This window comes from Diceros bicornis, chromosome 4, assembly GCF_020826845.1.
Source record: "Diceros bicornis minor isolate mBicDic1 chromosome 4, mDicBic1.mat.cur, whole genome shotgun sequence".
Lineage (NCBI taxonomy): Eukaryota > Metazoa > Chordata > Mammalia > Perissodactyla > Rhinocerotidae > Diceros > Diceros bicornis.
In genome coordinates this window covers 68,995,032-69,011,983 of record NC_080743.1, presented here as the reverse complement: position 1 = coordinate 69,011,983, position 16,952 = coordinate 68,995,032, and the positions used below count along the sequence as shown (strand labels likewise).

General features: G+C 40.2%; 1 protein-coding gene across 1 annotated transcript in view; it reads left to right on the top strand.

Annotated features, from left to right (window-relative positions):
- The window catches only part of SH2D1B (SH2 domain containing 1B), a 30,557-nt gene extending 21,078 nt beyond the window's left edge, over positions 1-9,479 (top strand). The window contains exons 2-4 of the mRNA XM_058539696.1: positions 2,716-2,779; positions 4,300-4,465; positions 6,089-9,479. Coding sequence (XP_058395679.1) covers positions 2,716-2,779; positions 4,300-4,465; positions 6,089-6,120 — 262 coding nt within the window. The 3' untranslated portion in view covers positions 6,121-9,479. The remainder of the gene's footprint in view (positions 1-2,715; positions 2,780-4,299; positions 4,466-6,088) is intronic.
- The last annotated feature ends 7,473 nt before the right edge of the window (positions 9,480-16,952 follow it).

Below are 16,952 nucleotides of genomic sequence, written 5' to 3'. Positions count from 1 at the left end.
TTGCTGTCACGGCCTTGAAATTCCTAATAATTTTTTAACAAGGGGCTTTACATCTTCATTTTTCCCTGGGCCCCACAAATTATGTAGCCAGTCCTAGTCGTCCACACGGGAGTGAGTGGCTGATATAGGTGGAGGACAAGAACACTGGAGGAGAGGAATTCAAGGAACTGAGAGATTGGAATGTTGAAGGCTAATCTACGTGTGAATTGAAATTGCTGAAGATTTAGGCAGGAATAGTATTGAAGATAGTGACAGTGAACTGGGAGCTAAAATCTGGAGAAAGGAGTGGCAATAACCCAGGGATCAGGAGATGTCAGCAGTAATGAGAGGGAGTAGGTGATGTAATCTAATGATGTGAAACTCAAAGCTGAGGATTTGGAGGAAGAAGGGAAACGACAGTGAAGAACCATAGAGCAAGGCGAATACTGGCCTCACTGCTAGACCCTGTAGTCAAAAGGGCCGTGGGAAAAAGCAGCAGCCTTTTAGAGGGTGCAGGGGAAGCGGTGTCTGCGGGCCAGAGCTGGGTTTCTTTTAGAGCAATAAAATGACAGGGATGATTAGAGAACAAGTTAAAGATATAGGGGACTTTGATAATGGTGGACCTTGAGTTCCAGAGAGCACAGTGGAAAGATTTCAGGAGTTGGAGAGAAAGGGACACAACAGAGGCTATACAGAGCGTTGTAGGATTAGAAAACAGGAGAAAAAGATGACCTGCGATACTGGGGTGCTTGTAAGTGACTGACAAATAGGGATAAAGGGCATGAAGAGATTACTCCAGTGGATTCAAGGCAGAGAAAGTGGAAGCAAGACTGCAAGTGTTGGGGAGTAAGGAGGGTGCACCCTATCCCCACTGGCGATGCGGTCAATAGCGCCTAGGGGAAGCTTGGTCTTTTTACCTCTCTTTAGTGTAAATGCATGCTGAAAAGTCATGTTTCTCTTAAAAGTTTTGTAAATGGCATTTATAAAATAATAATTAGAACAGGGAGCATTAAAAATAAATTTTTACGTTTACCAAATAATCCCATAGTCATATAGAATGGATACTAATCTCACTGCTCTGTAATCTCTTATACTGTTTTTTGGTAAATATTCCCAAATAAATGCATATAGGTATCACAAGTTCTTGTAAAGCATTGTGGCAATGTGGCTTGTTATTTCATTAAAAATACTTTGCAAAGAATAAGACCATATTTTAGCAATGTCTGTTTATAATTTGACATATTTGGCTTTTGGACTAATTAACATAGAACCTCCTTTTGTTTTATTCTTTCATTCTCCTTTAGTGAAGATTTTCTCAGGCTGATAATACAACAATATAATTAAAAATAAAGTCATTTATTGAAGAATTTAACATAGGCTATATGATAGTTGGCTTTCAAAAAACTATGTGATCAGGGGCCAGCCCGGTGGCCCAGCCGTTAAGTGCACGCACTCTGCTGCAGTGGCCTGGGGTTCACTGGTTCAGATCCCAGGCGCACACTGATGCACCACTTGTCAAGCCATGCTGTGGTTGCGTCCCATATAAAGTAGAGGAAGATGGGCATGGATGTTAGCCTAGGGCCAATCTTCCTCAGCAAAAAGACGAGGATTGGCAATAGATGTTAGCTCAGGGCTAATCTTGCTCACGCACACACACAAAAAAAATACTATGTGATCAACCAAATGGAATGTATGGACCTTGTTTTGATCCTGACTTGAACAATATTTCTGTGAAAAGACATTTTTGAGGCTTCTTCCCAGACTGCAGGATACTTTGTCACATGTGGACAAGGACTCATGTAAAACATTTTGTTGCTTTCCACATGATTTGGGGATATCCACTGGCTTATTCTGGCCTCAAGAAACTCCACAAAAAAATTAGGATTTGAAGTCAATTGCTAACTCAGCGATGAAGTCTCCTGTACCTTAACACTATACGTAGCTATCTGACTTCCCAATTCAGTCAAAAGATTAGTCATTTGATTCTTTGGCATGGGTGCAAGTAGGGGGAGATCAATCAGATAATTTGAACCTCATGTCAATGTCTTTGATTCTCATTTTTTACATTTTAATATTTCTGTGGAATCAGAACTTGTTTAACAGTTGATAGCAATCATATAGCCTATGTTAATACATGCATTTTTCTCCTGGAAAAGCTATTATTAAATTGATACTGTATCTTACAATTGATGACACATTGAAATTGAAGAAAAATGGTAAGGTATGCTATTTCTTGCTTTGGAAATTGCTAGATTGGATCTGTTATCTAAATTCTGGTTAGATTACTTAGCCAATGGTTCCTGTTCCAATGAGGAACAAGAGCACAATCGCTTCCTTAGATAAAATTCCCAACATTCTCTATTTTAGTTACACTAACTAGCTCTAATGAGGTCAATGACACCATTTAATAAACAATATCGGAATGGCTCAATGGTGTTTTGTTTATTGTATCAACTTAGAGCTCAGTGAAAAAACTAGAGAGAAATACCAAGACCATGGAAATTGTAAATTCTCTCTCCTTATCCTCTTTGCTACAGCCCAGACTTCCACCGTTAGAACAGGGGTCCTCATTTCAAAACCTCTGTCTCTTTCACATTATCACTGATGAGAAGGCATGAAAATGATCAGTTTCTTTTTGGGATCCAAGACTGACAAAATATAATGGTATATAATGGTAGATGTTACCTGGATTTGCATATAAGAACAATATGATTTCACACAGTCATCTTTCCACAGGTTTAAAAATTTCGTCTACACATACCGAATCTTCAAAGAGACATATGGGTATTACAATATACAGGTAAGAACATAACAAGAACTCCTGTAACAACAACAATGACAAAAAGTGGAGAGGGCAGAACCTGAGATGATATCTTGAATCTGAGACGTGGCCGTGTGGAGGCATTCTAAAAAGGGAAGCACCGTGCAGAGTTAGAGTCAGATCAATAGTTAACCTTGTCTTTCTCTGAGAGACATAGGAAGGCACTAGAGTTTGGTCCCATTTTTGAATAACCAAAGCTGTTATTCAAAAGTGTAGAGGTACACAACCCTGGTTCCTCCATTGGTCAAATGCACCAACCTGGCTTCCATGTAGGACCACTGCTGAATTAGAAAACTAAACATTGACCAGGATGGGGGTAGCAGGTGGGGAGAGGTCTGAAAGTCTAGGAAGTCAAGTGGGCTCCATAGTTGTATGAAAATATAAAGGGAAGCAGCAGTCAACTGGCAGTCTTAGAGATTTCTTTAATTTTTCTGGTTTACTGAGAGCTAATCAGAAAAACTTTTTTGCTTCTTTTTAATTTACTTCTCTGGCTTAGGGAGTAGAGTATAATAAATGTGATTGACTCTTTAATAACTGACAGAGAATCCTGAAATCTTTCTGAAATATTTGCACACAAGGTCAAATAGATTTTTTACTGCAAGATTTCTCAGAATCTTAAATATAAATGTTCATTGTGAATATCTGAAAGAGATCAGAATATACCATGATCCCCAGAGAGATAGATATAAAATTTGTCTTTTGCTATAAAAGGACATTATTGAGGCAATTGACAAAATTTGAATAAGGTCTATAGATTAGTAAATATAGTACTGCATCAAGATCAGTTTCCTTATTTTAATCATTATAGTGTGGATATGTAATGTCCTTGCTTTTTACGAAATACTGAAGTGTTTAGGGTTAAAAGGGTTTTTTTGAAAAGAATATTTTATGTATATATATATATGCACACAGATATGTATATATATGCACATAGACATTTATATATATTTAGAAGGGGAGAATAAAAAGCAAATATAATAAAATAACATTTGGGGTGTGGGTAAAGCATATAGATGGCAATTTTAAAAAATATTTTTGTAACTTTTCAAGTCTGAAATTATTTCAAAATAAAATGTGTTCTAAAAAGCAACTTATTTTAAAATATTTATTTCTTTGTTGTGCAGACTTTGGGAAATTCTGGATAATTCCTTAATACGCTTTTTTGTCTCTTATCTGGACAAAACAGAGAGCCCTCCAAATCAGTTATTACTCAGACACGGAGGGGCATTTCAAGGATGGGGGCTCACTCAATACTGCAGACTGAGATGGTTCCTTGATTGTTAATCCTCTTTACTCAGAGTAGCTCTCAAGTCAGAGGTTGTCTTAAAAACAAGGGTTTCTGTGTAGTGCAATTGGTGTGAGATCTTAAGCATGAACTGCCAGGCACTTGTTTTCAGTTTGCTAGCTCAGAGGCCACCCAGAAAACCACTGTTTTGAGAAGTGTCACTTTTCACACATAACTGCACCATGACGAGTGATCTCCTTCTTGTATTTTGCAGACTGTGGAAGGTGCTCGAAAACAGATCTTTCCAAACCTAAAGGAATTGATCTCCAAATTTGAAAAACCAAATCAAGGGCTAGTGGTTCACCTTTCAAAGCCAATAAAGAGAACCAGCCCCTGCCTGAGATGGAGAAGATCAAAGATAAAGTTGGAAGATAATTATGGTAAAAACTCTTACCCGGGGATCAGAAAGGAACCTTAGTCCCATTTCCACCGCTGGCCTACTTTGTAGAATCAATACAGATAAATGCCCTTTTCTATTATGTCATCTCTAAAAGGCTTCACCTACTGAGAGCACTTTCCACCTTGTTGGGAAGTGGTATCTTTGAGCCCCTGAAGGTGGCCAACATACAGAGCTCTCTGTGTGTAGATAGCAGTGGAACAAGAGTGGTTCCTGAGCCCTCTGGAAGAGCTGACTTCAAACTCATCCTGTGACCTTGTGCAAACCACACAGGTTTGGGTATAGATGGACAAATAGGCATAATTTTCAAATGAGAAAATCGCTTCAACCCCTAACCCAAGGCTTATCCTGTTACATTTTGCTCAACATTTGCTAAGCATTCATTTATATAGTGTTAGGGGACAAATTATTTCAGATATATCCCTAAAGGTATTAAGCCATGGTGGAAAATGAGAGACAGTCAGTAAATTTAAGTGCAGAGAATCCATGCTGAGGCCTCTCAAATCATATCACGAGCAGCTGCTCTTGCTTACCCACAGCCCTTGAATCTGCTCTCAGAAAATAATCTAGTATCTGTCAGTTACAGCCTAGTTTGAATTTAACTCAGACTTTCTGAGACATTTACGATCTAACTCTATGGGATGTATGGTTATACTCCCAGTTAAAGGGATTTCAGTTATCAGTGGGCAGGTGATGGTGATGGGAGCAGATGTGCTAGCTAGGGAGAAAGGCAGAGGACAGAGAGTTCTGGGGAGCCTGCAGTCACCCCACACACATTCTACCCTGTCTACAACGAAGTCGCCCTTTAGGCTGCCACAGCCAGCTTCTCACCTCCCCAACAGACTAAGAATAGCTTTTTAATGACTAAAATAAAAACTCCTCCTCTACCATTGTTTCTCTGTCCCCCACCCCCCATGCGGGGGAGTGTGCACCCATGTACACACAAAGTCATTTCCTATAGGCTCAGCTACAGATGTAGTCCCATGGCCATTTTCCACCAAAACTTATAGAAAACAAAAGTATTAAAGGGGGCAGAGCTAGAAACCCAGGAATGTTCCTGGGCTGCAGCCCTTAGGCAAACCCAGATGAGTTGCTGAGGGTGCTTAGGGTGGTGGTAGTATTTGCACCCTGGTTGCATTGATAAAATAATCACAAATGCCAAGAGGAGAACCCTTTACAGCTCTTTCCCAAGAACTGGGAGAAAGCCTCACCCCACCAATTGTCTATGCTTGGTCAGCCCTGGCGGAGTAAGCGCTCAAATCCTCAACTACCACAGGGGAAACATCCTATCAGCCTCATTGTCGTCCTCCTCTTCCCTTGGCCTCTGTAGAACAAGTTTCAGATGTTCTCACTCTGAGGGAGGTACAGGTTTTCTGCTGGCGAATGGAGGCATCTGTTGCTGGAAACTCTGATGCTTGACTTATTAAAAGACCCCGCCCTATTTTGCCAGGGGAGCTCCCTATGGTAATGTCCTTGAAAATGTCACTTTGAGGTGGCATCAAGATCACCCTGTGGCTGGGGAGAGGTCTTCTTTCCTTTGGGTATGGTTGGTGGAGGTGACTCCTGGGTGTTGAGCCTCATGGCTGGTCTTCTTTTTTTCCCCCAGGGAACAGTGACTATGTGGATGTCTTGCCTTGAAGATAAGAATTCTGGACAAAGCAATTAGGGACGGGTGACAGCTCTCACTGGCGACCCTGCTTCTCCTGCAAGTGTAGGTCTGGAAGGCTGACCTTCAGGGGACAATCCAGACTCTCCTGGTCTGGGAGAGTGAAGATGTTCTGTCCACCAGCCTCAGAGAAATCACTCCCCATGTCCCTGCCTCCTATGCATACATCACGAGGAGCTTCGAAACGTCTTTTCCCCTCTCACTCTTCTTTCTTGGGATAGGACAGCCTGAACTTATTTCCTTGACTTGTTAAAGGTACTACCTCTACATCATGGTTGACATCCTCCTTCTGACCAGGCAGTCAGAGGGACAGCTTCATACAGAAGAGATCACACTTAGCCATGACTTAGGAGCCTGTGTTCCAGTCCTGTGGCCATCTTTGGACAAACCTCTTTCTCTCTCTAGGTCTCCATTTCTTCATCTATAAAACAAGTGGCTGAGTGTGATACACACAGCCCCAGCCTCTCTGCTAAGCCTGGTTGTGTCTGGTGGAGTTGAGGAGTCCTGGAGTGATGGAGATGTATACAGCATCAGCAAGGGATCAGGGTCCGAGCCTCCCAAAACAGCCAATACATTCTCTGCACCTGTCTATACTGGTCTTGGTAAAGGTGGGGGCCCTGACCCACTCGTGTGCCCTTCTCCCTCCAGCCTGGGATACTCACCTTCCAGCTCTTTCTCCTTCTTTCTAATCTTGATTTTCCTGCCCAACATTTCTCTGAACACACCTTGTCCTTGATTTTGCCTAATGTCATTTGTGCACCAACCACTTCAGCAGCATGGATGTGGTTCTGTACAGTGATATATGTGGAGATTTTAAAGATATTCTCCTATGTGTGCTTCTTGTTACCAACTAGGTTTTAAGTGCTACCAAAGTATGGTTGAGTCTCCCTTGTATCCTCCACAGGGTGTAGAAACGTGTGCTATACAGAGCTATGTCCAGTTCATAGAAGTTACTGACTGGAAGCAGACTCCTGAAGGGTTTGTTGAATTGGTTCTAAGGCCCTTTGAATTTTTCAGCTAGCTCAGAATTTTAATAAAGATGTGTTTAGTGTGGAATGTACAAAATTCAATGCCCATTCTCTTACCCATCTTCAAACTATAGTGATTCATTTCACCTCACTGGCCTTATCTTTCAAATTTATTAAAGAGAGGAACTCTAGACTTCCAGACAACATGAACAGACATTGTGGCTGGAATCCCAAAGTGTGCGCCATCCTGAAGTCATGGGTCACAGAATTACATAGCTACTACCAAGTAGAGAAGTAATGAAATGCAGCCATATTCAGAGAGCTGGGGGAGCCAAATCCTGTTTGCTGCTTCAGCAAAGGACTCCAGAAGCAGGCCTGCTCCCCAGGGTTTGGTCCTAGGTCTTTGATTCTCTATGGTACAAAAAAGCATGTTCCAGTTTCCAGAGCCTACTGCAGTCCTTGGCACAGAACATATATTCAGTGAATATTTCTTGAATAAAAGGCTGATAAATCAATATATAAAATATGGTCACTCATTGTGGATGGCAGAGATTTATACATTTCAAAATCCATAGAACCAGACTATTAGTTCAAGATCTTTCAATTATAACTCTCACAGAAGTCATTTCCTTTTTTCTGAGCACCCATGCATAGCACCTTGCATGATGCTTGGTCCCCAGTGGGATTTCAGTACATTTCTCAAATAAGCCAGCCATATTTAATAGCTGATGTTGAGGTCAAGCTATAAATCCCTGAAATTTTTTGGAAGACTTTGAACCGGTCATGTGAAGAACAGCTGAAAGATCTGGGTATATGGGCCTGGAAGAGGGAAGACAATCAATTACAACAGCTATTCCAAGTGTTTGAAATGCTGTTCTGTGAAAGAGGGTGAAGACTCACCAGGTGCAATGCCAGACAGTAGAACTCAGACCAATGGTTGGTGTTTATAGGAGGGCAGTTTTAGCCCAATACAAGAAGAATTCTGAACCCGCTAGAGCTATCCTACGCTCTAACAGTCTGCCCTCTTGTAGTTCAAGTGGAGGGTGATACTTTCCAAGAATGTGGGAGAAATGATTCCTGTCCCAAGAAGAAATTAGACTGCCTGACTGCTAAGATACCTTCCAATTCAAGGATCACTGGATTCTATTCTCATCTCTTAACAGTGAGAAAAATCTCTTTCTCTTTCTCTTTTTGACTTAGGCATGGAGAGTGGAGTTAATTACATTCCTTAGTTCTTAACTCACTATCACCATAAATCCACACGGGACTTTTCTTTTCGTTTTATTTCATTTTTCTCCCCTTCATCCCTAATTCAATGGAATTCCAATGGAACCAGTTCTATACCATTTGATATATGCACTTGGTATGTATGCGCCCTTATAGAATATACAGTCTTGGTTGTGAATATATATCTTTTACATTTACATACATGATGTGGTGCTATTGCTCCAGTTCTGTTGTTACTTTTTTCACTCAATGTCATGTTGGGTTCTGTTCTATATTGTTGAGTGTACATCTAATTCAGTGCCTCTGTCTGATGGATGGTATTCCATAGTGTTCATCCACCACATTTTGCTTATCCATTCCTCTAGGGATAGACAGCTAAGTTGGTTCCAAAACTGCTACCAGGAACAACACCATGATGGGCAACCTTGTGCAAGTCTCTTTATGGAAGTGTGAGAGTTCCTCTGGGCTATATGCGTGGGCCGTAAAGTATACTCATTTAATTATGTTGTAATCAAACCCATCAAGTGCTTTTTTGATTCTTATTTTATAAGCCCTTCCCTACTCCAAGATCACGAAAAAAATCATCTTACATTTTCTTCTACTAACTTTATACTTTTACCCTCTACAGTTAGAGTTTTAATGATGGCAAGGACTTTTGCCTTTTTCGCTGACATATCCCCAGTGTCTAGAAAAGTCCTTCACACATACTAGATGCTCAACAAATATTTGTTGAATAAATGATAAATCTGAGTATATGGTTAGAACATATGATCTGTGTATATGGTAAGAATCCAACTTTGTATTGCTCCATATATATTAATTTTCCCATTTCAACCTGCTTAATAATTCATTTTACCCCCTCTGATTTATGGTTCTTCCTTTATAATGTATCACAATGGTTCTAATACCCTGGCTTTGTAATGTCTTATTGTCTGGTAGGATAAGGCTGATTTAGCATCTCTTATTTTTCAAGTCTGATTTAGCTATTTGTGGACCTTGATTCCTCCATACACATTTTAGAATAAATATGTTAAGTTGCTCAAAATATCTTGCTGGAATTTTGAATGAAATTGCAATGAATTTGTGGAGTAATTAGAGGAGACTTGACATGCCTGTGATGTTTTCCCATGCATACACATTACATCTATTTACTCAGGTCATCTTTTTTGTTCTTTAATGGAATCATGCATTTTCACCATAGATGTCTTGTATATTCTGTTAAATTAATTCTTATGTTTGGTTATAAATTATGCCATGTTTTATTACATTTCTAGCAGGCTATGGTAGTAGCAACATGTTTATACTCTCATTAGATCTACTGGTTTACCTGTTGATTCTCTTGTAAATTGAATTGCAAATTCTATGTAAGTGATTTTGTGAGCTGTAAACAATATTTTGTTCTCTTTCCTTTCAATACTGATGCGTCTTATTTATTTTCTGTGTTTACTTGATTGGCTATGACCTCCAGTATACATTAAACAGTAGTCAGGTTTAATCACGGGCATTCTTGTGTGGTTCCCAGGATTATATGGAAAGTTTAGAACTTTTCTCCATTTAAGCATAATGTTTGCTGTAGTCTTTGAGAAGGCTATTTTAGAGTTTTCATCAGAAATGTTTTGAAAGTTATTAAGTGGTTTGTTTTTGCATCTATCGAGATAGTCACATTCCTTCTATCTTCACTCCACTATAGCGGTAAATTGCATTGATAAACTTGCTGATATTAGACCATCCTTGCATTGCTTAACTTGACCATGTTGTAGTACTTTTAATAGATTGTTGGATTCAGTAAGTTAATATTTTATTCAAGATAATTGCATTAAAATTCATAAACTAAACAGGACTATAATTTACTGAACCATGATTATACTAATCATATAAAGTGAATTAAACAGTATTTCTCCTTTTTCTATTTTCTGCAACAACTTTATAAAGTAAGGATTATCTGTTCCCTGAAAGTTTATTAGTATTCTTGTAAAACTGAGTTTGAGGCTCTGGTAAAGAGGGGGAAGAAGTCTTTTATTACTATTTAAATGTTTTTAATTCTCAGCAGTTTACTTAATTATTTTGCCAGTTTGGGCATTCTTTGTTTTTCCAGGAATTTATCCGTTTTGTCTGTTTTCACAATTATTCACATATAGTTCATAAAATTTTTTTTATTATTTTTAAAGTTCTGCTGTGACTGTAGTCATCTCTTTCTCCACTCTGTATCTTATTTGCATCTCACTTTATTAATCATTTTTCTCCATCTTAATAGTCCTTTCAAAGCCAGCTTTTGGCTTTGTTAATTTTTCTTTTTTGTTATTCTCTATTTCATTTTTATTTTCATTTTTTGAGCTCATCTGGCTTGTTTTCAATATTTATTGTTTTCTGATATATTTAAAGCCATGAATTTGGCTCATAGTACTTTACCTTAGATGTATCCCACACATTTTAACATGAGTAGAGTTTACTGCTGTTCAGGTCAAAGTATTTTTAATTGCTATAAAAATGTCCTCTTCAATCCAAAGACTAATAGTTTATAATTGTTTCAAACATATATTTTAGTTTTCATTTTAGTATAGATTTCAAACTATATAGCATTAAGGTTAGATTTCACAGTTTGACTTGATTTCTGAGGGTTCCTTGTTGACTTGGTATAATATGTGAACATTCTGTGAATATTTCATTTCTTTGAATTGTTTTTTCTATTCATTTTAAAGCTCATTCTCTTCACTGCCTCTCGGTGTATTCAAGATTACAGATCATGTAAAACAAATATTTTTGTAGATCTTATTTTTCGTCTATTTGATCTGTCAGTCCAAGAGAAATAAGTCTCTCATTTTAACCCAATATATAATAGTTTAGCTTTCCAATTACAACAATTGGTGTATTGATTTCTCCTCATAGTTCTACCAGTCGTGTTTTAACTATTTTGAGGTTATATTTTTAGGTGTATATCTTTTTATAATTATTTTGTCATCTGTTTCTTTTATTTTATGAAATTTCTTTTTGTTATTTTTTTTTGCCTTTAACTATATTTTACAACATATTAAAATTGCTATTCTGGCTTTCTTTTAATTCATACTTTCCCAATATATAATTTTCCATCTCTTCGTTTTCAAGTTTTTCATATCTTTCATGTTAACTCTGTCTTCCGTAGACAAAATATTGCTGTCTAATTTTTTTCCAATTTATGATTCTCTGGTGAGTTCAATACACTTACATTTATTACAATTTGCATTATTGGAATTTATTTCTGCCATTGTTATGGGCTAAATGTTTGTGTCTCCCCACTAAAATCATATGTTGAAGCTCTGATCCCCAATGTGATGCTATTTGGAGGTGAGGTCTTTGGGAGGTAATTAGCTTAGAGGAAGCCATGAGGATAGTGCCCTCATGATGGATTAGGGCCCTTAGAAGAGGAAGAGACACCAGAGCTCTCTCTCCACGCACAAGCACTGAGGAAAGGCCTTGTGAGGACACAGTGAGAAGGTGGCTGTCTGCACCTCAGGAAGTGGGCCTCATCAGACACTGGACCCACTGGCACCTTGATCTTGGACTTCTCATTCTCTAGAACTGTTAGAAATAAATGTCTGTTATTAAAGCCACCCAATCTATGACATTTTGTTACAGCAGCCTGAGCTAAAATAAAAATCTTATTCCATTCTTTCCATTTACTGTATATTTTGTTGTCCTTTTTTCCCCCTCTTTTTATGCTTTCCATTGAATAGATCAAATTTACCTCTTCTGATTTAAAAGCTTCATTTTTTAAAAAAACATTTTTGGTGGTTACCCATAACTTATTAAGACCTGTATTATTTTTCTCTATAATATTTTTAAAATATCAATTGTTATAGTTAAGCATACTCTCATTTCCCTTCTGTCACCATCATCAATCCCACTTCATTTCTGATATCTAAAATTTGAATTATTATTCACTCCTTTTGGGCCCTTTATCATTTAAGTAACAGTAAACGTTACTGAGTCAATTACTCGTCCTCACTTCTTATATATTTCCAAACACATAGCACTCTTCTGAGTTTCTTTTTTTTTTTTTTTTTTTTTTGAGGAAGATCAGCCCTGAGCTAACATCCATGCCAATCCTCCTCTTTTTGCTGAGGAAGACTAGCCCTGAGCTAACATCCATGCCCATCTTCCTCCACTTTATATGGGACGCCGCCACAGCATGGCCTGACAAGCAGTGCATTGGTGGGTGCGCGGGATCCGAACCCGGGCAGCCAGCCCCAGAGCACGCACACTTAACTGCTATGCCACGGGGCCGGCCCCCTGAGTTTCTTTCTTTTCTAACCAAAATATTTCCTCCAAGAGTATTTTCAAAGATGGTCTTTGAATAGTAGACCTTTTGCAGTCTTGTATGCCTCATAATATCTCTATATTACACTCATTTAAATGATACTTGAACTGAATATAAAATAAACATTTAAGTTCTTTTCTTTCACCAATATAAAAATATGAGGCCATTATCATTTTGTATGTAGGATTCTTATTGAGATGTTGATTCTCCTTTTTAGTTGATTTTCTTTCCTGTAAACTTTGAAGATGTTACATGATCTTTCTCCATGATGTTAAATTTCGTTGTAATGTGTCTAAGTGTAAGTTTTTCCTTCACTACCCTGTTTGAAAGTCTATATGCCATTTCATTCTGGAGATTTTAATCTTTCTGTACTTTTGGAGAATTGCCCTTCTTTTTTCAAAGATTTCTTCCCCTTCTATTTTCTCTCTCTTATTGGAATTCCTAGTTAAAAAGTGTTATCTCGGGCGGGGCCCGTGGCTTAGCGGTTAAGTGCGCGTGCTCCGCTGCTGGCGGCCCGGGTTCGGATCCCAGGCGCGCACCGATGCACCGCTTGTCCGTGCATTGTCCATGCTGAGGCCGCATCCCACATACAGCAACTAGAAGAATGTGCAACTATGACATACAACTATCTACTGGGGCTTTGGGGGGAAAAAAAGGACGATTGGCAATAGATGTTAGCTCAGAGCTGGTCTTCCTCAGCAAAAAGAGGAGGATTAGCATGGATGTTAGCTCAGGGGTGATCTTCCTCACAAAAAAAAAAAAAATGTTAAAAAAAAGAAAAAGTGTTCTCTCTTTGATTTCTTCTTCCACATACTATTTGTTGAATGACTCTAGGAAAATTACAAGCCTCTATAAAATGGAGAGAGCATTTATCTCATAAATAAATGTTACTTAATTTTATCACAAAAAGGTGCCTTTTGCAGAAATTAGTTATCAGAAACTACAATGCCTAAAGCCAGCCACAAGAGGTCAGACAACCACTAAGAAAACAAGTACATACCAAGCATTTTTTTTTTTTTTTTTTTACAGCAGTGCTGAGAAACCATGGTAGCTACATTTCTCGGAACAATACTCACCTCTCATTTGAATGCTTAATCTCCAGTGTTGATAACAGGATTAGTGGATGAGCCAGCCTTCCCCAAGTTTGCAATTTGAGATGCAATAGACATACTCTCACCTCTCCTGCTTGGGGCTGAAATTCTTGCAATTCATAGAGCCCATTCATACCAACACCCCTAAGAAGGAATGTTTTCAAGAGGCACTAGAGTCAGCTCTGTCCCTTATTGGTTGAGTGACTTTGGACAGGTTGCTGAAACTCCCTAAGCCTCTGGTCAGCCTCATCTAGAAAACGGGGATAATGACTCTAATGCACAGGGTTACTGTGGGGAATCAGAGACCATGCTAGCACAGAATAACATCGAAAATATATAGTCTTTGCTGTTTCTTCTTCTGTAAAATGAAGTGGTTGAGGAATAGGTCTCTAAATTCCCATCCTACGTGAATATTCAGTGCTGAACGAAATTACACTCACCCCTGAAGAAGCTCCAACTGAAAAAGATGTTTCTGGGCCATGAACATTTCCCAGAATTTTTTATTAGACTGGTGTGATGGAAACTGAGCAGAGCCATGTGTTGAGAGGAAAGACATCTGTTCCTCAGGTCTAAAAACCTAGGCCTTCAGGTCTAGTTCTGTCTTTGATTGGTTGTAAGACTCGGGCAATCTGCTTAGTCACTCTCTCTGTCTCAGTCTACCCATCTATAAAATGGGGCTGAAATACCTACCCTATATGAGGTTTAATGAGACCATGTATGTGAATCTCTTTGAACAGTCAGATATTATCTGTAGCTGAAAAACAGGCTTAATAAGATTTCCCTTGCAGGATTATTGAGAAAAACAAACGAGATCATATATGTAAATTGATTAGCACAATTCCTAGAATACATAGGAGCTTTAGAAATATAATAAAGCATCAGTTAATAGCAAAGCCCCAAAGGGTAGGGTATGAATACTAAGAATTGGAACTCAGAGCAGCGTGAGAAGCAGCTACCAGAGGTGGGCAGGTACCTGTCATTGAAGTGCGACCTTACATTAGGCTGGACATAAGTGCTTGCTTCTGCCAGCAACATGGCAAGGTGGCACCTGTCCTTGGGGCAGAATTAATGAAGTCTCTGGCTGGAGATGAATGAGCTACACACTGGCCCATTAATCATTTTCCACTTTGAAAATGGCCTCCCTCAATCCTTCTCTGCAGTTGTTGATCAGGTACAGAGACTGCCTGTGGGTAGAGGCTCTGAGGAAGGGGGCTGAAGGGGGTGGTGTCGGCCTACGGCAGACCTCAGTGAGAGCCCAGTCTAGTCTGTTCCACACCATCTAACACATATGTGTGTGTGTGTGTGTGTATACATACATATAAAATCTCCAAAATCACAAGTTCCTTGAGTTTAGTTCAGTTCAAAGCACATCTTTATAGAGCTCCTGAGATACAGTGCTCGGGACTGAGAAGTCGGAGATGAAGATGACTCGGTCCCTGCCCTTGAGAAGCTCAGAGACTTGTGGGAGAGAGACACCAGAAGACAGCTACTTTCCACATCATATGGCAAGTGCCATGACGGAGAAATGCAGAGGATGCTACGGAAAAGCAAAGGACGGGTTGGGGTGGTGCCCAGGAAGGAATCTTGGAGGAAGGGATGCCTCAGCTGATATTTGAAGGATGAATTAACATAGCCTGGCAAAGTCAGAGGAAAGAGGCAGGCAGAGGGTGACTGGGCAGATGGACGGCCTTGAACAAAGGCATGGAAGCAGTTCTGAGCAGTTTTGGGTACTGGGGTACTGGAGAACAGAGGCAGCAGCGGCAGATGAAGCTGGCAAGGTAGGCTGGGTTGTAGATGACTTAGAGCGCCGAGAGCCTGTCTCACACAAGAGCTTTCCCAAGCTCTTCACAGAAGACTCCCCAGCCTAGTCACAATCTATACCACCTACATAACTGCTGACTGATGAGTAAGGGGAACTTGGGGAGAGGCACGTGCAGGGCAGCTGACCATAGCCTCATCCTTTAGCTTCATTACACATAGGATCATCTCCTAGGTGGCTTACACACCCTCTCCAGGAGACCCAGCTCCTAGAAACGTCACACTTCGGCCCGGTCTCAAGAGCATTCATCAGGTCTGCTGCAAAGACTTTCTGACAATTCTTGACACAGAGGACCCAGTATTTAAACTGAACAAGGAAGGTTGACAGAGATGTAATTCACTGGATACCCGGAGACTGCTGGGATGGTAGACCAGATGGGTAGTCCAGACTTATTCCAAGTTTTCCTATCCCGCAATTGTGTCTGTCCGTTGTGGGCTCAGGGTGAAGGGGGGCTCATCCCCTGCCTGAAGCTGAAGCCCTTCATAGGCTGATGGGGCTGACTGCCCTCCATCTCAAAAGGCCAGGCTGCTCCTTCACTGGCCTCATAGCAGCCTGGTCCAACATGAAACACCCCCAAGGTAACCACGGGGAGATATTATAAGTTGCCATGAGTTAGCCCTTGAAGGAGGCTGAACACTCGGCTGTGCTTAATCACCAGACCAAACCGACAGTAGTTACCTAATAAACATGAGCCTGGCAAGGAAAAGGTGGAGAACATGGTGGGTGCTTTAAGGAAGAAGGTAGCTAAGCGGATGGCACTGGAAACCGCTGACTGGCTCAACAGCAAAAAACAAAACAAAGTTGCAATATGTTGGGAGGTTGCTTTTTGTTATGGGGATTTTTTGTGTGCGTATGTATCTTTTCCAAGGCAAAAACACTTGCAGTGTTTCCTACTCTGTACCCGACAGATTCCTCAGGCACCTCCCACGAGAGAGAAAGTAGCCAGCCTAGTGTGTCTGAATTGGTCCTTAAATATTTCCTCAAGCTTGCTGCCCTGTGTGGTCAATAACCAAGTGGTTCGTTTCACGGGGGAGAGCCTCCCCAGGCTCCCTTGAGTTGGACTATTTATCATGGCAGCAGCTGGAGATAAGCTGGACACAAAGAGGCTTTATGTCTCAGGAGCGTCGGGACCTAGAGACGGAACGCGGAGGAATTTTTTCATTAGTGGGAAGTCAGTGCTGGGAGATTCTGGGTTTTAATCGAGTGATCTCGGTGCAAATGGCAGCAGGGAGGAGGGCATCCTGGAAGGGTAAAGTACTCGAAGATGCTTTCACTGGACAACTTCAATTAAAGTTTCCAGAGTGGATTTCCTTGGGAGAGCTGACAGACATTAAATGCCGTCAGGACTTATAAAGCTGTCCAGGGGGAGGTGGGGATTCATCCATGAGAGCTGTATTACTTTGTG